The sequence below is a fragment of the Cebus imitator genome, unplaced genomic scaffold (genome assembly GCF_001604975.1).
Source record: "Cebus imitator isolate Cc_AM_T3 unplaced genomic scaffold, Cebus_imitator-1.0 Scaffold149, whole genome shotgun sequence".
Taxonomy (NCBI): domain Eukaryota; kingdom Metazoa; phylum Chordata; class Mammalia; order Primates; family Cebidae; genus Cebus; species Cebus imitator.
Window position 1 is genome coordinate 3,256,974 of NW_016107464.1, and position 23,067 is coordinate 3,280,040.

A 23,067-nucleotide genomic window follows, 5' to 3' on the forward strand; every position below is an offset into this window, starting at 1 on the left:
ATGAGGGGCCTTACTGGAACTCGGGCTGGGGCTGCCTAGTCCCCTGGCTAAATCAAATAGCTAAATCACGAGGCTGGAAGGCCACAAATCCTGCAAGGCACCCACTCCAGCCGGGGCTTAATTTATTGCCGGGAGCTGCCTTCCTTATTTATCCTGAGGAGTCTGAGGCTCCCTTGCTCGGCCTCAGAGATGTTCTACTCCTTCCAGACCATCACAGCCCACTTGAGGCAATTGTGTTGGTCTCTCTCTCTCAATTTTCCCATTACTGGGAGTAAGTACTGTTGGGACTCTGTAATGGCCCGACTGCAGCCCATATCAATAACAGATGAGGTTTAATCGTCCAACACAAAAATTATTTAGGCGCAGTAAGGACATTCAATGTCATTTGCATAATGGCATTTCTATCGCACGCACCTAACCCGTCTTGCATAAACAAGGCCTTGGGACCATAAATAATAATAAATCATGACGTCTGCACGCCTCTTGAGGTAATAGGAGCCACTCTTTGTGGAAATTATTTCAGCAGGAAACGGGCACTGTAATTTTAAAGACATGTGGCACTGTGAGGCATGCTAAATCACGTGTCTGCGCACATGACCCCCAGGAGCAGCACTGGGACCCACCCTGAGCCCACAGCCACATCCCCAGGGTGCCTGGAGAAGGAGGCCAGGTCTCCAGAGGGAAACAGACCCTCTAGAAGTGGACACCAGGATGTGCTGCTGTCCCAGGAACAGCAGCGGGCAGGAGAAAGCAGGACCCTCAGTGCCCGGAGAATTGAATTTGGGTCTGGAGAGGCACCCAGGCCTCAGGCTCAGAAACCATCTCTGCTCAAGAGACTAGAAGCTCCACGAGGGCAGTGATTTTCATTAGCTTTGTTCTCTGCTGAACCTCCAGGTACCTAGAGCAGTGCCTGGCACCCGGCAGGTTCTTGGAAAATATTCTAAAGAAATGCAATTAGAAGAGGAGATTCTGGGCCCAGGTCGAGAGTGGATAATAAGAGGCCTGAAAGCAGGCGAAGTGGGACAGACAAAGGCCCAGGCACAGGGGGAGTGAAGGCAGGAACGGGCCCAGAAGTGCTGGAGCTGCTGCTGGTGAGCGACAGAGTGAAAAGGCCCAGTAAACTCTAAACCATATTGGAAGGCTGCTGTAGGGTAAGAAAAAGCACAAATTAGGGTGCCAGGGCATGCCCTGCACAGTGGCTAAGCCAGCAGGCTTGGGAAGCAGGCAGAGCTGGGTTAGAACCCCAGCCCCACCCATGGCAGACCGGTGGCCTCATCCCTCTGTGCCTCAGCTGCCTGTCTGTGGAACGCACCTCGTAACAGTTTTTCCCTTACAGAGTTGTTCTGAGCATTAAATGAGATAATGTGTGCCAAGTGAACAGCACTTGACGGAGCTTTGCTATCTATTATTTTTACTACCACTATTATTCCCCAGGAAGCAGCAGAAGTGAGTCTAAACACAAGCTCTGCCTCTCACTAGCTGTGGACTTGAGAGCATCTGTTTTGAGAGTACCCTGTGCACCCCAGCATCACCCAGTGTGCCTGGTGTGAGTCTCCTGTCCTGGCTCCAGCTCATGCCCTGGAGGTCAAGCGTAAGCATTGGAAATAAGGGATCGGAAAGAACGGGAAACAGATTGGAGCTACCACCTATGAGACGCTAGGAGCCAGCCAGGCAGGCACTGGGGAGGATCTGGGGACCTCACATTCCCCCTCTCCACCTGGGCTCCCTGCTTGTCCTGCACCCACATCATGGTAATGTCCCTGGGGAGGCAAACTTGGTGGACCCACAAGTCAAGGTGATTCTGGTCATGTCACAGGGAATGGGGAGAAAAGAATGTGAGGCAGTGGAGGTGGAGGATGGGGACACTGAGGTGGAGAAATGGTTACGCCTGGCCTCCAGGACAAGAGACTCAAGCCAGGCTTGCTGGGCGATGCAGGGGTGCATGGGGCACCTCCCAAGACAGACGCTCTCCAACCACACAGCTAGGAAGAAAGAGAGTTTGTACTTGGACTCACTTCTGCTTTCTGAACAATAACAGTGGTAGTAAAAAAAAAAATTATAGCAGTGCTCGATCAAGTGCTAGTCACTTCGCACGTGTTATCTCATTATCTCATTTAACACCCCGGCAGTGTGCCCGGCAGCTGGTGGCTGAAACATGAACCAGTGTGCACACCTGCATGTCCAGGAGCCTCACCTCTCCTCAGCTCAGCCCAAGGACCCAGGCCTCCTAGGTCAGGCCCATAGCTCCAGGCAGCGTCTGAGCTGAAAGGGATTTGGGGTCTCCCCATTCCCATCCCCTTGATTTTCGGATGGAAGCCGAGGGGGAAAGACTTGCTCAAGGGGACACTGTTGTAAGACAGGAGGCCTCAAATCAGAGCCCGGGTCTCAGGTAAAGCAACGCTTGAGTTAGGAAGAGCAAAGAGATTGCATTTCCCTGGCTCGCACTTGCTCCGCAGGCAAAATGGGAATCATTGTGTCTGCCTGCCTTCATATCACAGAAGTGTTCATAGCGATCAAACAAGGCCATGGATATGAAAGCAGTCAGGTCATTTCACAGCACGCTTTACACACAGAGTCCCCCTCCATGTGCGAGGCGGGCTTGAGGAGGACCCGGGGTGGGGTGTGTGCAAGTCCCTGCTCTGTTGTAAGAGTCGTGCTCAGCTGCTGACACAGCTTTCATGTTGGACTTCGTTCTACCTCTACCAGAGGGGTGTGGTTCTCATTTGTCTTCCTTTTTGCGGATGTAGAAACTGAGACACAGAGAGATGAAGTGGGTTTCCCATGATCACGTAATTAATAAAATTTTAACCTAGATTATAGAGCTACAAATGCTGATGCATGGTGGAGCCCGGCTTTCTCCCTAAGAGAGTGAGCCCGGGAAGAGCAGTGCCATGGAAGGGCAGGGCCTGGTGGCCAGGCAGCTGCCTTCAGCACAGCTGATGCTACCCTACAAGGCTGCAAGTGCCTCAGCCTTTAACCACAGAGCGCAACACCCACTGACCCTTGTCTCCCAGCTCTCCTTCTCTGCACCCAAACCTCAGTTTCCCCACCAGAGCCTTCTGTGTCCTTGGCTTACCCTCCTCCAGTGCAGGCCCACCCCACCCACCCACCCCAGCCCTGCCAAATCCATCTATTCTCCATCTCAGACCCACCACCTCCAGGCTCCACCGCTTCACATTCTTCTTGTTGTTGTTGTTTTGAGATAGAGTCTCCCTCTGTCGCTCAGGCTGGCGTGCAGCGAAAGCTCACTGCAACCTCTGCCTCCCAGGTTCAAGCAATTCTCCTGACTCAGCCTCCCAGTAGCTGGGACTACAGGTGCACACCACCACGCCCAGCTAATTTTGTGTTTTTAGTAGAGATAAGGTTTCACCATGTTGGCCAGGATGGTCTCAATCTCCGGACCTTGTGATCCACCTGCCTCAGCCTCCCAAAGTGCTGGGATTACAGGCATGAGCCCCTATGCCCAGCCTAGGTGCAGCTTTCTGACTACCAGTAATGGAAGGGAAAACTATGTGCTAGAGATAGGTTACAGTCACTGGGACTCCTTGCGGTTTAAGTGCATTTTAAATTATTTGAAATCCATTGGTGAGATGGGAAGCATCCCTGGGAGACTTGAGGCAACTTCTTCACCAACCACCAGGCAAGGCCCAACCAAATTGGAAAGCTCCATGACCGCTTCCTGCTCCTTACCTCCTAACCCCCAATCCACATGTAAAATGATGAGTCAACCATGGCCAGGGCCAAAACAGGAGGGAAATGGTTACTTTCTCCAAATCCCAAATACCCATTCTAAACGGGATCAGAAGCCTAGAAAAAGGATAATAGCAAGAGAACTAATAGTGCTGACCCCAGGGCACATAGGATCTCCCAGATTTATTCCATGGGCTATAATGTGACATCCAGGTTCTATTCATAAATGAATTTGTTCAGAGGAACCCATATAAATGAATACACCTATTCCTAAAAAGCTGTCCCATAGAGAAGCAATGTTCCCCTTCCCAGCAGCTCCAGAGACAGCCCCACCAGCTCACCACTGATCCTCACACTAGAACATCCAAGATCACAAGCCCTGACATTTAAAAGATACGAAAAATTAAACTGTGGCTCCAAGCCTACCATAAATGTCCTGTCAGGCTAATACAATGTAAAAATTTTAAACCTTGCTTTGGACCACGTACAATTTCCCCAGTTTCCTCAAATTTTATGTATTCATTTGTTTATTTATTATTATTATTTTTAAGTCAGGGTCTCACTCTGTTGCCCAGGCTGGAATGCAGTGGCACCATCATGGCTCACTGCAGCTTTGAACTCCTGGGCTCAAGTGATCCTCCCACCCCAGCCTCCCCAGTAGCTATCACACCTGGTTAATTTTTAGTTTTTTTGTAGAGATGGGATCTCGCTATGTTTCCCACGCTGGTCTCAAATGGCCTCAAGTGAAAGTATTTAAGGATATGCATACACTGTCCAGTGATTATATTACTATAATACATATGGTATTATTTTATTATATCTGTGTGTATATGTGTATGTGAACATATACATACATATATTTTTAAACAGAATTTCCAGAGCCATCAACCACACCCCCACCACACCTCACACTTTGGCCACCTGACACTACTCTCCCTTTCCCAGACTGAACACACATGCATGTGTCTCCATGCTTTTGTTCTTCCTCTTCTTCCTCTTTCCACTTCTCCACCTGGCGCCCTCTTCCTCATCCTCCTACCCACACCCTCTCTGTGCACGCCAACCCCCTTGTGAGGGGCAGAGCTGTGTCTGTATCACTGGGACATTCCCTAAGAATGTAAATAATAATGACAAATAACATCCTCTGAATGTCTCCCATGTGCCAGGCACTGTCCAAGACTTTGGAAACACACAAGAGCCTCACACCAGCTCTGTTCCAGCACATCGACATGGCCACCCGCTCTTGTGGATGGAGAAACCGGGGCTAAGTGAGGGGGAGCAAACTGTCCCAATCACACAGCCAGCAGGTACACATACCAGGTTCCAGGATCAGGGATTCCAGAGCCCTGGCTCTTACCGCCTTGCCATGTGGCCAACACAGGTGCAGCCCGGCCATGAGTGGGGGCAGCGAGTGTCCCTGAGAACAAGGCTACCAAGGGCTGGCAGTCCCATCCCTTCCTCCGAGAGGGACAGGACACTTTCCGTTAGGCAGATTCCTTAGAAATATCACAGTCTTGGTTAAATACCTCCTCCTTCCTTTTGAGGTAGATCTAAGAGACTGGAGAACTCGTCTGCTGCTGCACCAAAAAGGAAATGTGAAATTGTTTGTTTGTAGGGGAAAATTCTTACAGTACAACCCATAATTAATAATTTATTACAGAGATTTCCTAGCTCCTCAGGCAGAAGTTCTAAAAGTGATACAAATTGTTATTTTGATTGCTTTAATGGAATATTTCCCTGGAAGCCTGTGCTCATTTGCCTGTGTAATCTGTAGCCGGGCAAAGAGTAAAAACAGAGAAAGCCTGGAGAAGGAAGTTTCCAGCAACTCCCCAGCGCAAATGCTCCATCACTGCAGGTCAGATAGGGCCTTCTGGTCTGTCTCTCATCCCTCCCACCAAGACAAGTCCTAGTCATTCGGCCTCCCTGTGCAAACTCCCTCCTGCCTCCTCTCCAGCTCCTTCCCTGCCCAACCCAGCCCTCCCCACCTGGGCCTTCCCGATCCCTTTTCCACCATGACCCTGACTCTGCCCTGTAGAACCTCTGATGTGGCAGAACGCTCCTTAATAATAATAACAATGATAATAAAGGAACATCTGGAGTGCCTCTTACGGGCTGAGCCCTCTGCTAAACCCTCTTTCTGTGCACCTCATGTAATCAGTACAACCAACTACAACACAAGTATTGTTATTATCCCCATTTTACGTATAAGAAAACTGAGGAAAAAGCAGTGGTAAAGCCAAGTAGGTTTGAAATAATAGCTTTGTACACGAAGGAAGAAAAGCTAATGTTTGTTTGAGACGTGATGGTAACCAGTGTGCTCAAAGCTAGGAATAAAGGAAGAATCACATAAACTTCGGATCACTTTTATTACCATAATCTCCCAAGAGATTATGTGAGCTCGAAACTAACATAATAGCTTGCAAAGTCACAAGCAGCTACTTCCAAAGCCTGTGCTCTTAATCACGACACTATACTGCTCCCAGCAGTCCTCCTGACCTGGGCTCCTGATGAACTCCCCAGTAGAAAGCACACCTCCGACCTCTCCCCAGGGCCTTCCGGGCCATGCATGGGGTCTGCACAATTCCATGCCACTGCTCACCACACCATGCCACCACAGCACCTCCTTAGAATTCCGCGTCATCTGCCCAAGCCAATCCCCTCATACTGCTAGTGATATGGGGGCACTCCTCCTGGCAGGTTCCTCCTTCCTTGGGACCTCCCACCACCATCTTCACCTACCCTGACCTCTCTGAGCTACAGCTCTTTGACTCCACTAGTCTTAATCTCCATTCCCCAGCTCCAGCCCCATGGATGGCCACAGATAGGACCTCAATCTGTCATTTAGAGCTGGTCTAAGTCCCTAAGCTCCTTCCGAAAGCTTGTTTGTCACCATCTTCCTTTCATGCTCTCATCCTGATGAGCCGGCTCTTGCCAGGAACCTTGAAGTACTGTAACCAACAGGTAGATAAAGTTACCTGCCCTCTTGGTGAGCCTGAAACAAAAACATCATCAATTCTGTTGCCCTGACCCAAGAATGGTCTGCATCCTCTTAAACGCATTGACACCGAGCTAGATTACGTGGTCGTCTTCAATAAAGTCATCCCATTTGGCTTCATAGCCAAGACACCGGGAAAGAATCATCAAATTCGTCTTTTCTCCAAAATAGAAGTGAGCAAATGCAATCACATGCATCACACAATGTGAAGCTCAGAGCTGAAAGGGGCCCTAGTGGTTACCTCTTCCAAGCCCCAATCTGACGCTTGAAACCCTCCTCAGTCTTCCTCCCAAGTGGCCTCACTGCCGACACCAGACATTCTCAGTGACAGAAGATTCACAGCCCAATCCACATTTAGGCAGCTCTGCCTGCTTGGAAGGTTTCCTTCAACTGAGATGAGAGCTGCCTCTCTCTAATTTCTACCTAAATCCTGGGTCTGCCTCTTGGAACCAAAAAGAAGTCTGTTTCTGTTCCTCTTCCACAAGAGCCCTTCTGAGCTCAGATCGCATTCTTATGTGTCCACCGAGTTTTCTACAGGCCAGTCAGTGTTATTCCCTACAAGTTCCTTATAAGACATATTTGGGGGTAGGGAAGCAGGGTGTGGTGAAAGTAAGGGGCAGGATAAAGGGGCATTCATGGAAGTATTCCTTCTGCTTGTTTGAAAAGCAAATGTATTTTCTAATTATTTTCCTTTCATATGTCTATTTACTTATTTATTTTTGAGGCAGAGTTTTGCTTTTCTTGCCCAGGCTGGAGTACAATGGCTTGATCTCAGTTCACTGCAACCTCCGCCTCCTGATTCAAGCAATTCGCCTGTCTCAGCCTCTCGAGTAACTGGGATTACAGGCATATGCCACCATGCCTGGCTAATTTGTATTTTTAGTAGACATGGGATTACTCCATGTTGGTTAGGCTGTTCTTGAACCCCCAACTCAGGTGATCCACCCTTTTGGGCCTCCCAAAGTGCTGGGATTACAGGTGTGTGAGCCACTGTGGCTGGCCTCATATGTCTATTTTATTAAGCTTGTTAATTATGTTGTGCAAATCTTACAAATATCTTTGCCAAATTTTTGTCAGCTTGATTTATTCATTAACAAGAGGGGCATTTTAGTCACCCCAAAATATCATGGGATTTGTTCATTTGTTCATTGACATTTTTTGCTTTAAATATTTAGAGACTCTGTTGCTAAGTGCATACAGGTTCAGGAGTGTTATATTTTCCTATAAATTGTTCTTGTTATCATTAAGTAATAATCCTCTTTGTCTTTCAGCATACTTTGGGCCTTAAAGTTTCTATCATCTGCTAATGAGATTACTCTATTACATTTTATTTGATTAGTATTGCCTGGTCTATATTTTCCTATCTCAGTCCTTGCTACCTTTCAGTACCATTTTGTTTTAGGTTAATTACTAAAAACAAACACTGTATTTCTGGGTCTTGATTATTTTATGTATCTTCTATTTATCTTGCAAATCCAATCTATTTCTATTTATTGAGACTACTCAAATATTTTTATTTATTTCTACCCTCTATTATGTAATTATATATTTTTAATTTACCATGCTTTTTCCTTACTTGTTTCTTTCTTCTCTCTCACCTTCTATTGGATCCACTAAGTATTCTAAATATTTCTTTTTGCCTCTTTTGGTTTGCACATTATGCATTCTACTACCATAATGGTTACCCTTTCATTGTTATCCTTAATTTGCTCTCCTGCATCCCTGACCTAACCCAACCTAAAGTTTATCAATATATCTATCTTCTTCCTATGAAATGCAAAAATCTTAGAATTTTTAACTTAGATCAGCCTCTTCCCAATCTTACATATTACTATTGCCTTTTTTTCTACTTTGCTTTAAACCTCCAAAACTAGTAATTACTTTTACAGGTGACATTATTTACTGAACAAACCTATTTAGATTATTGTTCATTTATCTATGTATTTGGTTACCATCACTTCTTAAATCTCACTTTCTCCTTTTGTACTGCATATCCTTCTTAAAAGCAACATATTGTTGAGTCTTTGTGTTTTTTAATATCTTTTTTTTTTTTTTAAGGCAGAGTCTTGCTCCCTCTCCCAGGCTGGAGTGCAATGGTGCAATCTCGGTTCACTGCAGACTCCACCTTTTGGGTTCAAGTAATTCTCTTGTCTCAGTCTCCCAAGTAGCTGGAATTATAGGCACACACCACCGCGTCCGGCTAATTTTTTGTATTTTAGTAGAGATGAGGTTTCAGTCTCTTTTAATGAGTATATTTATACCATTCACATTCAAAGTGATTATTGATATAATTGGATTCATACCTACTATGTTTGTAACTTTTCTACTTGTTGAACTTGTTCTTTGTTTTTTTCCTCCCCTCTTCTTCCTTCTCAGGTTTCAATTGAACATGTCATACAATTCCATTTTATCTCTTCTGTTAGTATTTCAATTATATTTCTTTTTTTAAGTATTATTAATTTCCCTAGAGTCTGAAATATACATTTATAACTAATTTAAGTTCACCTTCAAATGATACTATTCTTCTTTGTGTACCTTCTAATAGAATATTCCCAGTTCCTCATTCCTGTCTCTTAGGATATTGCTGTGATTCATTTCACTTATCCATATGTAATAAATCATCCCATACATTGTTATTATCGTTACTTTACACAAACAGTTATTTATTACAGTTCATTTATTCTTTCTCTAACTCCCTTCTTTCCTTATATAGAACTGAGTTTCCAAACTATGTCATTTTCCTTCTGGAGAACTTCTTTCAACATTTCTTCCAGACCAAGTCTGCTGGTGATAAATTTTCTCCATTTTTGTTTGATGGAGAAAGTCTTTATTTTTCCCTTCACTTTTGAAGGATCATTCCCCATGATATAGACTTCTAGGCTGGTGAGTTTTTTTCTTTCAACACTTTAAATATGTCACTCCACTCTCTTCTTGTATGAATGGTTTCTGACAAATAATCCACTGTAATTTTTATTCTTGTTTCTCTATAAGTAAGGTAATTTTTACCTCTGGCTTCTTTCAAGATTTTCTCTTTGTCTTTGATATTTTGACATTTGCCCTGTGACCTCAATTCTCTGATAGGCTAAGAAAATGTGTTGATTTTCCTTTTGTTCAGCTTTACTTCTTATTGTAAAGGTCAGAGTGATGGTGTCAAAACTTTACCTGTCAAGAGCTGAAACTGCAAGTCGCTCATATCTTTCTTGTTGAAGGACATGATTTAGCAGTTCAGCAAGAGTCTGTGAGTGGTAAACTCTCCCTGCCATTATCTGAAAATGTCTTCGTTTGCCTTCACTAATAAATGATCATTTATCTGAGTACGAGGTAATTATTACTATCTCTTAACACTTGAAGATATTTTCTTTTGTCTTCTGACTTCTAACAATGCTGAAAAAAGTGCCTGTCTAAAAGTTATACTTTCTCTCTAGTTGCTTTCATAATTTTCTCTTTGTCTTTGATGTTCCTCAATTTCACTAAAGTTTTGTTTAGATGTCTGTTTATTTTTATTTAATTTGCTTGGGATTTAGTATGCCTTTTCAATCTAATGATACATGTCTTGCAACAGTTTTGTTCCATAAAGTCCTTAGCTATTATTTCTTCAAATATTGCCTCTCTTCTCTTTTTTTATTTTTCTAGGCCAACTATTAGGTGTATGTTGGACTTTCTCATGACATTTTGTATTATCTCTCTTTTTTTTTCCATATCTCCCAACTCTTTAGCTTTCTATGCTATGTTCCTGATAATTTCCTCAGCTCTGCCTCCTCCCAAATCACTAATTTTCTATTCAGCTACATCTTATCTGGTATTTAATCCATCAACTGAATTTTAATTCTGATGGTCGTGATTTTTATTTCTAGAAAATTTGTTTGATTATCTTTCTGGTCTGTTTCTTCTTTTTTATGGTATTTTATTCTTTTATAATGGTTTCTAATCTTTGTCATCTCTTTAATCATTTTCTAGTCTCTTTCAAATTGTCTGTTATCTTGGTTTCTTGAAGTACTTTTCCTCTTGGTTATGCCCCCTAACTTCCCCTCATTTTCTTGGGTGGTTTGACATTTTTTAATTGTGAGCTTATTTAGCAGTTATTATTTATTCTGTAGGCATGTTGTAGATACTAAATTGTGGAAGGATCCAGATGAAAATTTTTTATATGTGTCTGTGAGGCATCTCAGGGATTTCACTAATATGCATCCAGTTTTTATATTATTTCTATTCTTAGATTTTTTAGACATTTTTGTTTTTCTCTGAGTCCCATGCAGAATCAAGTTTCTGTACTGCTTCCTTCAGTCTGTAGGTAAAACTTATCTAGTGCCCATTTCATAAAAAGTGCAGCCCTTCCAGGTTTCCAGTTTTCTGCGGGAATTTTGGTTCTCACTCCCATATATCACACAGTTCTAAGGCTATATCTTTTGTTTCAACATCAGCATCAAAACCCCAGCCCCTGTTCACTAGAGACTAAATTGAGAACCCATACCCTGGGCCACGAGGATATTACATTGGCTCATACACTTAAAGTCTGGCTCTGAGCCGCCTTTTAAATGCCAGCCCCTGAGGATTTCCCTCTTTTTCTTTCATAGATAATACACATGCACACACACACACACACACACACACACACACACACACACACGCTTTTGTATATGTATATGGTTTAATAGATATAATGCTTTATTGTTATATTTGATCCAGCATTTCCATTGTTTGCAGTAGCAGGAGAGCCTACAATAGCTCAGACCTTTTTATAAGAACAAGAAATCTATGTTCTTTTCTAAAAAAATAATTTACAAAACAATGAATGTTTATTTTTATTGTTTCTTAAGAGCTTTGTAAATAGCCAACTTCCTTAAGTCAAACTTCTGATGCACCTTCAAAACAAACAAGCTGTAAGACCAGAATTATCTGTTCTTTTGTCTTTTTTTGAACTGCAAATACTGGTTAGCCTTGTTTGAGGGGAAATATCTCTATCCAAAAGTCAATTCTCACACAGTCTCTTTGGCTGCATCAATTGCTGTTACTTTATGCCACACAACACAGCACAGGTGGTCAATGTCACTGACATGGCATATCTGTAAAAATTTCTTGGATGAATGAATGAATAAATGAATGAAAGAACATCCCAGCAAGGTGCAGGCAGCTCTTTGACAATTTGCTTGTAATCTTTAAATCCCACATACACAGAATTTGCCTGCTATCAAAAAGAGTGGAACAGACAGGAGGAAAAACTGTAAATACGTCAAAATAAAAATAAGTGATGGATTTCCTATTTGTTTGATCACTCACAGAATGTTAGAGTGGGAATGGATCTCAAGGATGATCCAGTGCAATGTCCCACCCCAAATGCAAAAACCATGAGCCAGAGTGACCAGCCCAAGAGCCATCATTAAAGTCCAGAACCCCATGCTTTTCACTATGGCAGCTTGCCCAGTGTTTCTTCAAATTCCTCCCTGCCTTACAAAACAGACACATTGATTTTTATTGGGGAGCCACCCTTGTGCTTGATCCACAGGAAGACAAAAAATACTCAGCTGTTTAGAAAATATTTCAAAAGCTATTTAGAAACAAATGGGCATTCTGAGGCAATATTCTTGGCAGCAAAGCAAGTGAAGAAGGCTGAGGTCCCATACAGTCCATGTAATTTTCATCCTTGGGTCACTTTGAGATGATAACAATAGAAAGATAAGGGAGAGTATGGCTGATCTAGAAGCACCCAGCACTTCTAGAGATACAGGGAGCAACAACTCCAGAATAATCTTTGTGATTATCTCATTCCAAAGGCAAGATAATGTCCAAGTTAAATCTTAAACAGCTCAGTGTTCAGGAAGCCATTTCTACCTCCTCTCCTCCAGCTGGGAACAACTGGGAATGAGAGCCGCTCTCCCCCTGCCTGTACTCTCTTATAGCTCCCTACTATGGATGAAGTCATTTATCTGATTGGTCAGAGCCCAGAACAGACAGAGAGCTATGCTCGCTGGTGGGTGGCATCACTGCGCCTTGCAGCTCAGCAGTCTTTCTCCAGAACTTCAAGCTTCCTGTGCTTCAGGCTTCCCATGGGAAGGCCCACTTAAGGCCCGTCTCTCAGTTCCGTCTTCCCCACCTGCAACTGGGTGGGGAAGCCAGAGAGGGTCTGCTCTACAGGGCAGTCTGAAGTAATGTGCCAGAAGCTTTACTTAGGTCTCCTCCCAGGGGTGCTTAAGTTAAGCCTAAGTCGTGCTGCCCAACTCAGGTTTTCAGAGCCCCCAGGAATGGTTGGGAAGGTATGGAGTGAGTATTTGGGTACTTGCTCAGTACCCAAATCAGTACCTTGTCTATTTTCGCTAGTCTGGCAACCCTACAGAGGAAGAATAAGAGAGAAGATTCGAAGCTCCAACGAAACCCCAACTCTTCCTGTCCACAAAAGCAGAGCCTTACAAATAGTGTGCCAAAATATCCAATCCTCTCAGGCTTTGGATGACCAGGGGACATGCGGGGAAGCTAAAGCCTGCAGGACAATTGCCTTCAGCCACGAGCATCCTGTTTGGCCTGGCGCGTTATGCAAATATTAACACCTTCTATATGTGCTATGGTGAATTGAAAGTCCTGAACATAAGCACATCCAGCCTACCATCTGCTTGTTTAATCTCTAAAATGTATGACTTCTCCCTCCTTCAAGATTCCCCAAGTCCCTGCATACCAAGCCCCCACCAGAGAAGTCAAATTCAAACTATGAAATTTTTATTCTCCTCAAGAGTTGAGCTGATGCAGCTGATGGTGACCACTTGAGGCACCTTCCTATAGATTGAACCTTTTCTGCCTAAGGAGGACATTTTCCCACGGGTACCCTTTGGGTGGGAAAATGTCTCAAAGGGCAAACAGCTGCTTCCAAATCTAGAGTCATAAGAATATAGAGTTACAGCTGAAATCTGCCAGATTCACATGAAATCTTACTTTGGTCCAATTACTTCATGTATCATGTACAACTTTCAACAAAATATTAGGCAAGAAAAAAAATAAGAAGAGATAAAGTAAGCATCAGAACCAGACTCAGACTTTGGAATTATTATATAGATAATTTTTTTTTCCCTGGAGAAAGGGTCTTGCTCTGTCAACCAAGCTGGAGTACAGTGGCATCATCTCAGCTCACTGTAACCTCAACCTCCCAGGCTCAAGTGATTCTCCCCACTCAGCCCCCCCAGTAGCTGAGACTACAGGCAGCACCACCATTCCTGGCCAATTTTTGTATTTTTTGTACAGACCAGGTTTCAAAGTCCCAAGCCATATCTTCCCAGAGCATCAAGTTGGATAATCTAGGAGGAGCTACCCTAGAGGGTCTGGGATTTTTCTTCGTTAAGTTGGGCTATTAGAAGGCTTTCTTGAGCCACATGGTCACAGTAGCCCTGCCCCTGCAGAAATGCACTGATTAGCATGCAGGTGTCATACTCACCCATAAGACAAGCTCTACACAACCTACTGCAGGGCCTCTAAATGTGCGGTTGAGGACCATAGCCACTGCCTCACTGGTCTGCCCACTGAAAACTCATGTGAAAATCTCCTTTCCACTCTAAATGTCAGAAAAAAAAAACATGGCTTCCATTGAGGAATTGGACTCTTCTCTACTGGTGGACAATGAGAAGAACACAACTGATTGCATTTCCCATTTTGCTTTGAACATCAGGAAGCTCAGAATCAAATTCAAGTTAACTCTAGTAACACTGGGGGCCTGGCTGGAGATTTGGAGGGTTGGTGCGGGGAAGTGGGAGAAGGTGGGGGAGCAGAAGGGAAAGGAGAGAAGCTGTGCATGATGGGGCCACGCTTCCTGAGTAATACTACAGGCTGGAGAGAAGCCAGCCGCAGGCAGCCAGGTTCAAGGGTACAGCAATGTCGCTTACACCCTGGCAATAGCCTCCTGGTCCTTCAACCCTCCAAGTCTCCTCACAGCTGCAAGAATAATCTTCCAATCTGTGTTGGATTGGACCCTGACATTCCCTGATTTAAAGTCTCACTGAGGCCTCTCTTTGCTCTCAAGATAATAAAATCCAAGTTCCCGGCCCTGGCCCATAAGTCCCCTCCCACCTCACTAACTCACCACATACCGCTTTCTGCCACTGTGCCGACCAGCCCACCCCTCCCCGCTGGGACCTGGCACTGAACTCCTGGGCAGAGGAGGCCGGATACTATCTGGAGGCAGCAAGGCTGACAGCAGCCACCAGTGCCCTGGCCCTAGCATCTTCACCTGAACCCCAGCCCTGCTCCATGCATTAGAGGAGCAAGAGTCATCCAATGGCCTCCCAAGACCCTGCATCCCCCTCCCCTTTACTGCTCAGGGCCATGGGTCCTGTGACACAGACTGACCCTCTCTGCCCACCCTAATAAGGATTCCTGGGAGAGCTGCCCTTCAGTGCCCCTCCTTGTGCTTCAGTGTAAAAGATCTTCTCTACTCCTCCCCCTCTTCCCACCAGACCCTTTTCTCATTCTTCTTATCTTAGAATCATTCTTTCAGGTTGGAAAGGCCTTGGCATTTAGATAATCAAGCCCTCTAATTTTAAACTTCTAAAACCACATATATGAAAATGAATAGATTCTACTTGCATGCCTCCAGCAATGGAACGCTCACTACTTCACAAGAAGGCCCATTCCACTGTCAGAAAGCTTGGGCTAATAGTGAGTTCTTTTGGCCTATCTTCTTCCTTGTTCACAACTTCAAGCCTTCTCTTCAAAAGACCAAATTACCCCAATTTCCCCAGTCATCCTTCCTAGGTAAGAATTTTCAGTTGCCTCTTTTGCACAAATTCTACTTTGTCTGCAAGGAAGGAGCTTGGCCCTGAGCACAGCCCTGTGAGGGGAGGAACAGAACCAGCTCAGAGGAGAATGGGACAGTCCCAGCCCTAGACTTCCATTTATGCCCCCTGAGACCACACTGGTTCATGTGGCAGTGCCAGCACCTCCTAACTTATGCTCAGCTCCTTATAAACGCAAATGAACCCCCAGGTTGTATCCCCAGGAAACTATCCATCTCTAAGAGTCAGTGGACAGCCTGACTGTGCTACCACTAGGAGTGTTCCAGTGGCCACCAGCACAGGCTGTGGAGCCAGGCACCTGGCTTCTGATCTTGGCCCTATATTTACTGTGTGTCCTTGGCTAAGTCATTGTACTCATCTCACCAAGCCTCAGCTGTTCTGTCTGCACAATGGGGATGATGGGAGTTGGTGTGACTTGGTAACGTGGTAGGGTAAGTAAGGGTCCTCTCAGAACAAAGCCAGGCATGCCTTAAGCAATGAATACATAGTAGCTACAGCAATTACTACAGCAATCATTAAAACATTTTGGTTTTAATGTAACAATGTAACATTAAAACAAAATGTAACAATTTGTAACAATGCATTTATGAGCTCAGATGAGACAAGTTGGTGCAGGCTGAGTTGGTCAGTGAAGGCCTCACGGGGCAGGCAGGACTCCTGCTGGGCCTAGACAGGGTACTAAAAAATACAAAAATTACCTGGGCATGGTGGTGCGCACCTGTGGTCCCAGCTACTTGGGAGGCTGAGGCAGAGGAATTGCTTGAACCCGGGAGGCGGAGGTTGCAGTGAGCCGAGATTGTGCCACTGCACTCCAGCCTGGTTCCCGGCAACAGAGCAAGGTTCTGTCTCAAAAAAAAAAAAAAAAAAAAAAAAAAAAAAAAAAAAAAAAAAAACAACAAAAAAAAAAACAAAATAAACAGGCTGAAAGAATGTTCCAGGCAGGGAAACAGTGAGCAGGAGCTTGAGTGTGAACCACAACATTAAGAACGTAATAACTACAGTAACTGTCACCAAACACGCTCAGAGCCTCCCCGGGATTCGCATGTTCATGAACATACACACACACGCATGCGCATGCCGGCCCTGGGAGAGGCAAGGCCATGGGCAGCAGCCCCCTTGGACACAGGAGCAGCCCAACCTGTGCGGGCAGCAAAGGCTCAGGCCTGGCCATAGCCCGAGCTTCTTGTGAGTAAGCAGAGGGACATGGGGACGGTGAAGGGGCATAAGGGGGATGAAGGTCTGGGGTTGGGGTTTCAAGTGGTAGAAACCACGAGGGACTCTTGTGGGAGGTGGGCTTCAAGAAGAAAGAGATCCAATGGTAGCTGCAGAAACAGGCTAAGAGGCAAGAGGTCACAGTGAAAGTTGCTTCCAAGGTGAGCAGAACAATCCAGGCCACAGATCCCGGGCTCTGGGACACACTGCTCTTAAAGCAGCCACACCTTGTCACCTCTATGTCCTAGCCCTCTGAGGTAGGGTCCTCTCCTGCTCCTCCACCCACTGTGCCTGACTTCCTTTCACTGCCCCCCATTTCAACCATCCAGGACCCTTGCAGCTCCCTGCCCACACCTGCATTCCTCCAGCCCTTCGCCTATGCCACTCCCTCGGCCTAGAATGCCCTTTTCAGCTGGCCATCTGCTATCGCCACAGGTCGGCATTCTGCCCTTCCCTCAAGGCACCTCCTCCAGGAAGCCTTCCCCTTTCTCAGCCTGACACACCTGTCTCCCCACCCCTCCTCTCTTTCTCCCCTCCTCATGGTGGGACACAGATCCACAATGAAGGAAAATGAGCTCTCTGAAGAAAAAAACCACATTCTCTTTCTCCCCAGAGTACCCAGCCCTTTTTCTGCCTCATGGTCGAGGTTCAGGCCATTCCTGATAACTGAGCTCAGTCATGTCAGAAGCACATACCAACCCCTTCCCAGGAACAGGATGCCCGCAGGAGAAGGCAATCCTGGTTGGCCCACCAGCCTGGAGAAGTGCCACCATTGAGAGGGCAAAGTGGCTGATGAGAGCAGGAGGCATTTCTGGTGGCTTTCTCTGTTAGACAAGGAGCAGACCTTCTCCCAGTTTAACCCCCTGTGACCTTTGAACTTCCTGGGAGGTCAGCAGCATGTCCCCTTCCCCAGCTGTCTCTCTGTCTCTGGTCCAATGGGAGGGAGGGCCCTGGCCCGTTCCATTTTGCACCCGTATTGATCTGTTGGCAGCAATGGGCTGGATAATTAGCCAGGAATTAGGGTTTCTATTACAGCCAGGAGGCTGCTCCAGCTGATTTATCACCTGAATAATTTACTGTGATTGAAAGGAAATTAAAATGAACTCCATTTGACAACTGTGAGCTTTTATGGGCTTTAGTGAAGGCTCAAAAGCCAGATTAATAGCCTGGTGTTGGTTAATAGTCTGCCGAGAGTAAATACGGCAGGCTGTGCTCCGCAGCCTTCCTATGGCGGCCGTAGGAGGGACCCGCTCCCACCAGGAGCGCTGCTCTAACGACAGCATCAACGGGAGTTTTACTGAAACAGATTCCACTGTTGGAAACATACACACACACATATGCACACAAAGGCACACACACGCACATATACATGCACCCACACACTCGTCACCAGCAGTTTTTTTCCTTCTCTTCCTTCCAGGTGATTTTTACTCACTCCACACGTAGGGAATACAGAATTGCTTTTTCAATAACCATTTTGAAAAGGAAGTGTTTCATCGCCCCAGGAGTAGTCAACATTAACCCCTTCCACCCAGGGCAAAGGGTTTACTAAGTTTCCCTATAAAAGCCAGAAGCCTCGGTGGGCTACCCAGGTAGATCTTGGTGGGAAAAGCTGCGGAGTAGGGCAGGCTCTGATCTAACAGCAGTGTCTGCCAGAACCCCTGCCTGGCCCCAGTGAGGAATGTTCTTCCCATGGGGGACACGTGGGGGATCTGGGAGGATGTGGCCTCTCCAAGACTATGGCAAGCTTCTGAGAGTTCTGAAATGACAGGCAGACTCTGGCTGCAAAAGGCCAGATCTGGAAACCAACCAGCCAGAAAACTGGTCCCTGGAATTGTCCAGATCTGGAGGCCCATGGAACCATCTTGCACAAGATGAAGACAGAAGACCTTGAGATCAGATTCCAGCTCTGTGGTTCAACAATATTTCAGAAACTCTCTGAGTAAACAACCTGGGAAGAAAAATGTTCCAATCTACAAAATGGGACTCACGAATCATGCCCAGCCTGTTGGCAGGCATCTACACTGGGGGTCCAGTGAGAAGACGGATGTGAGTGGTCTTTGTAAACCGAGTGCTATGGTGCACAGGTGAGGAGGATCGCTGTTGTCGCGTTCAGTTTCAGCTGCTGCTGCTGTTCTTGTTGTCATCATCAAAATCATGATTACTCCTACCACAGATACGGAAACTGAGGTCCAGAAAAAAAGTGACTTGCTCAGCAGGGTGGTGCCAGGATTCAAATCAAGCTTCCCGACCCCAAGGCCAGTAAGTGCTCTTTCTTCCCCATCAATCTACTCAACGAAAGTGACAGCAAGGCCCCCATCCAGGCCACTAGACCACAGAGACACAAACTCAGACAGCACGATCTGTTTGAAAATGGAAGAGGCAGCCAGCCTCCACGGCCAGCACCACAGGCCCCCTCCCTGTTGCCACCGCCATGCCATGCTGGGACTCACAGGCAAGGCCTGTGGAACCTTCACCTCTCAGAGAGCTAGCATGAGGAGCTCAAGGAAGCTGTACCCTTGATGCACATCCCTTCCCAGCCTGCGGCCCCTTGCTCGGGCATCATTTGTCCAAAGTGACTGGGAATTGGGCATGAGGGTATGTCATTCATAGTCCAGTGGCTGTGTGTGTGCCGGGCAGCCCCGCCGCCTCACCTTCCATCTCTCCTCATTAAGGCACATTACAGGGAGGTGAAGCAGATTAACCAGAAAACACTGGGTCAGTCATTATCCTGCCACACAGTTCACCTGCAGGCCCCATCTCAGCGCGCACACAGTCAGAGATAGGCCTGCAGATGTGCCCGCTCATTCTGAAGGACACTGCTAGATGCTGAGTCCTCGCAGAGTTTGTAATCAGGTCTCCTCCCCGTCAGACCTCATCTCTCCATGACCCCATGGGGCCTGTCCTTCAAGACCCCCATCCAACACTGCCCACTCTGTGCCATTGTCCTTGATGCTCCCAGCCCAGGTAATGTCCCCCTCACTGGCAGACACCTCATCAGGACACTCTGAATGGTCTCTCTTGTCCTGTGTGCTCTGAGTCCACAGCACGCTGCCCCTGTGCAACTGGGCAGAGCTGATGAGCACCTGGCACTGTGCCTGGCTCCCAGCCCGCGTTCAGGGAAGGTGTTGGGTGAGTGGCATGTGAGTGGGTGAGCGAGTGAGTCCATGGGCAGCTTCCACAACGCTGGGGGATGAGGCCCTGCAGGCTGCATGGTCTTCCTGGGCATTCAAAGCTAAAGGAGCTACGGTGCAGATTCTGTCTCCATGAGAGTCATGAGAAACACAGAGGGAGTCTTACACTGAGTGTCTGTGTTGGTAAGGGGTTCATAGAAACTCTTATGCTGCAGAGGCCAGGTGGAGTGCAGAGGCCTGGATCCCTGTCCTCCCCACTCACTTGCTGGGTGACCTCAGACATGCCCTGTCCTCTCTCTGGGTCTCTAAAAAAATAAGAGGGTTGAAACTTGCCTCTGTGGTTCCTGCCAGCCCTAAAATTATGGGATCTCTTACGACAGCAGTTAGAAGATAAACTTTGTTCCACATTCTGGAGGGAAAGACAGGCCTCAGCCAGGAAGGTTTCTCAATCAAGTCCACTCTCACTTTCCTCCCGTGTCAGAGAAAATGTGCCTTCTGCCCTCTCTCAGAAGGGTTCTGAGCAGAGGGGAGAGGGTGCTTGTGATGGAAACAGACTCTCCTCCCTGAAGCCCAGGACCTAGAGTGTGTGGGATTGGCTGTGTCCAGCACCATAACCATGTCCTACCTAGCAGTGGCATCACTCGGCTTGTAGGAGAAAGATTAAAATTCTCACCCGAGTCTACAAGACCAGGCCCACCTCCCCAGCATCATTCCCCAATCCGCTCCAGCCCTGAGCCACAGCCACGCCAACTCTCTCTGTTCCTCATTTCTGCCACCTCCCTCTCAACTCAGGGCCTTTGCACCTGCTGTCCCCTCTGCCAGGCACCTTCCTTCTACCCCCACACCCCTTCTCCTTGCTACGCCCAACCCCCTCAGGCTCAGCGTAAATACCTTTCCCCCAGGAGGACCCCGCGGGCTTCAGGCTAGCTCAGCCTTTCCTTTAGGCTCTCAGAGAACCTCAGACACCTCCTCCTCAGCACCAAGCACACCTGTAATCCATGACTCTCTAGCTAACTCTTTTATTGGGGTTCTTCCACAAGTCTGTAGGCTCCCGGAGGGCAGGTCCAAGCCCATCTTGTTCACTGATGTGACCCGGTTCGTGGCTCCATGCCTTGCATAAAGTAGACACTCGTCATATTTGTTAAGTGAATGCATGACTTGCAGGGTGGCCTTAGGCAAGTCGCTTTGCCTTGGGACCTCAATTTTACCATCTGAAAACAAAGTGGCTAGAAGGTCTGTAAGAGCTCTCATAGAAACTGCTCAGACACAGACAGTCACAGACGGGTGGCCCCAGAGGCCCTGCTCTCTCCTCACCACCCAAGGTTCTCTCCAGCACGTCGCATCTCCATGGGAGCTGTGCAGGGAGCCTACACTATTTGGAATGACTTTTTGGAGAAAATTCAGAAGCAACCTCTAATTAGCATTTAGAGGAAGCTCATGCAGCCAGTTCTCACCATTGGTACCAGCGAGAAACGTGCTGGGGAAAGTTACTGTCTGCAGGGTCACTCTGGTTGGCCCGCCAGGTGGCAGCTCTTGGCAGTCCAGAGCCATGTCTAGCCTGCAAGTTTGTCTGCCTAGGCCCGGGTACACACTGGGTATCGGGAAATAGTCTTATGAATTGAATCTGCTACTTCAGGGGCCTTAGACCTCAAGAGCCTGTCACTGGGCCAAGTCTCATGATCCCACCTCTGTAGCCACAGGGAGTGGCCACTCCGCCCAGGGTACAGCACACGGCCAGTCAGCCAGGGCTGGCCCTCCTGCTCTCTCCCCTCGCCTGCAAATAACCCAGGTGGGAGTTTGTGCAATGAGACATTTCTTCATCTCCAGACTTTTGGATTCAGTCGCTAAAAGCATGAGAGGGTGACCTGGTAAGAGGGCAGACGGTGGTACGCCCACCTGCTCCCTCATTCCATTGTTCAGCCCCCAGGACCCAAGACCACCTCAGGTGGCCTGGAAGATCATTACACCCCTCTGTCCAAAGAGCTCTTGGAAAGGACACCAGAGCAGCCAGAGAAGTCACCCACCTGCTGGTGGGCCAGCAACAGAAACACCAGGGCAAGAAGCCATTGGAGCCCAGACAAGCCCTCCCGACCTCATGGGATGTAGTGACTACCCAAGTTTGGCCAAGAACACTGAAGAGCCCTCTCTGAGCAGAACCTGCTACGCCCTCACCCACATCCTGCCAGATGCCTCTGCCTTCAGGAGAGTGGCTGGGCCGGTGTGGCGGTGGCCAGCATGGATGTGGCAGGTGTGGCGGGCGTGCATTGCAGGGCGTACCTGCTCGGGCTTGATGGGCTCCGTGGTGGTGAAGATGTCCGAGTAGTGCTGCCTCTCAAACACGCGGTCCAGCACCTCTAGCTGCTGCTGTGTGAACAAGTCTCCCCGCATCTGCTTCCGTAGGAAATCTCTGCCTGGAAGTGAGTGGCCATTTGGCACCGGAGACTCCTGAATACCTTTGAAGAGCATGAGAGAAGGAAGGGTGAGTGGAGGTTATACACATTGCTAAAGAAAGACAGGTCAGACCCTGAGACTACAAAGAGGACCTGACCCCAACTCCCTCCCTGACCAGAGGAGACATGGGCAGGGGCTCACTTACCTGCTGGTAAGTGCAGAGCCAGGCTCCTGCAGCCATGTGCCAAGGACTGTGCAAAGCCCCTCCCCCCCCTTTTTTTTTTGAGATGGAGTTTTGCTCTCGTAACCCAGGCTGGAGTGCAATGGCACAATCTTGGCTCATGGCAACCTCTGCCTCCCAGGTTCAAGAGATTCTCCTGCCTCATCCTCCCAAGTAGCTGGGATTATGCGCCACCACTCCCAGCTAATTTTGTATTTTTAGTAGAGACAGGTTTTCTCCATGTGGGGAGGTTAGTCTTGAACTCCTGACCTCAGGTGATCCACCTGCCTTGGCCTCCCAAAGTGCTGGAATTACGGGCATGAGGCACTGCACCTGGCCAACAAAGCCATTTCGACATGCATCGTCTCATCTAATCCTTATAATGACCCTCAATGTAGGTAATTTTCCCCACTTTGCAGATGAGAAGATTGAGACCTAGAGAGATTTATCAATTTGCCTGAGGATTCGAGCTTGGGCTGACCCACAGGCTCAGTCATCAGGTGCTCCTGCCCCTCCTGTCCTAAAGACCCTCCTGGAAGGTACCATTTCCCCAGAGCTGATGTTTTTACCCTGGACATTTGCCATTCATAAGACTATTTCCTGATACCCAGTGTGTGCCAGGGCCCTGAAAGATTGTAGGAAAACAGTACTCTC

At 47.1% G+C, this 23,067-nt stretch overlaps 1 protein-coding gene across 4 annotated transcripts in view; it reads right to left on the reverse strand.

Moving 5' to 3' along the window:
• PAX5 (paired box 5) overlaps positions 1 to 23,067 on the reverse strand; it is a 196,863-nt gene that overhangs the window by 105,255 nt on the left and 68,541 nt on the right. For all 4 annotated transcript variants that reach the window (XM_017543193.2, XM_017543191.2, XM_017543192.2 and 1 more), the window contains one exon: positions 22,080 to 22,255. In XM_017543193.2, the coding sequence (XP_017398682.1) occupies positions 22,080 to 22,255 (176 nt within the window). The remainder of the gene's footprint in view (positions 1 to 22,079; positions 22,256 to 23,067) is intronic.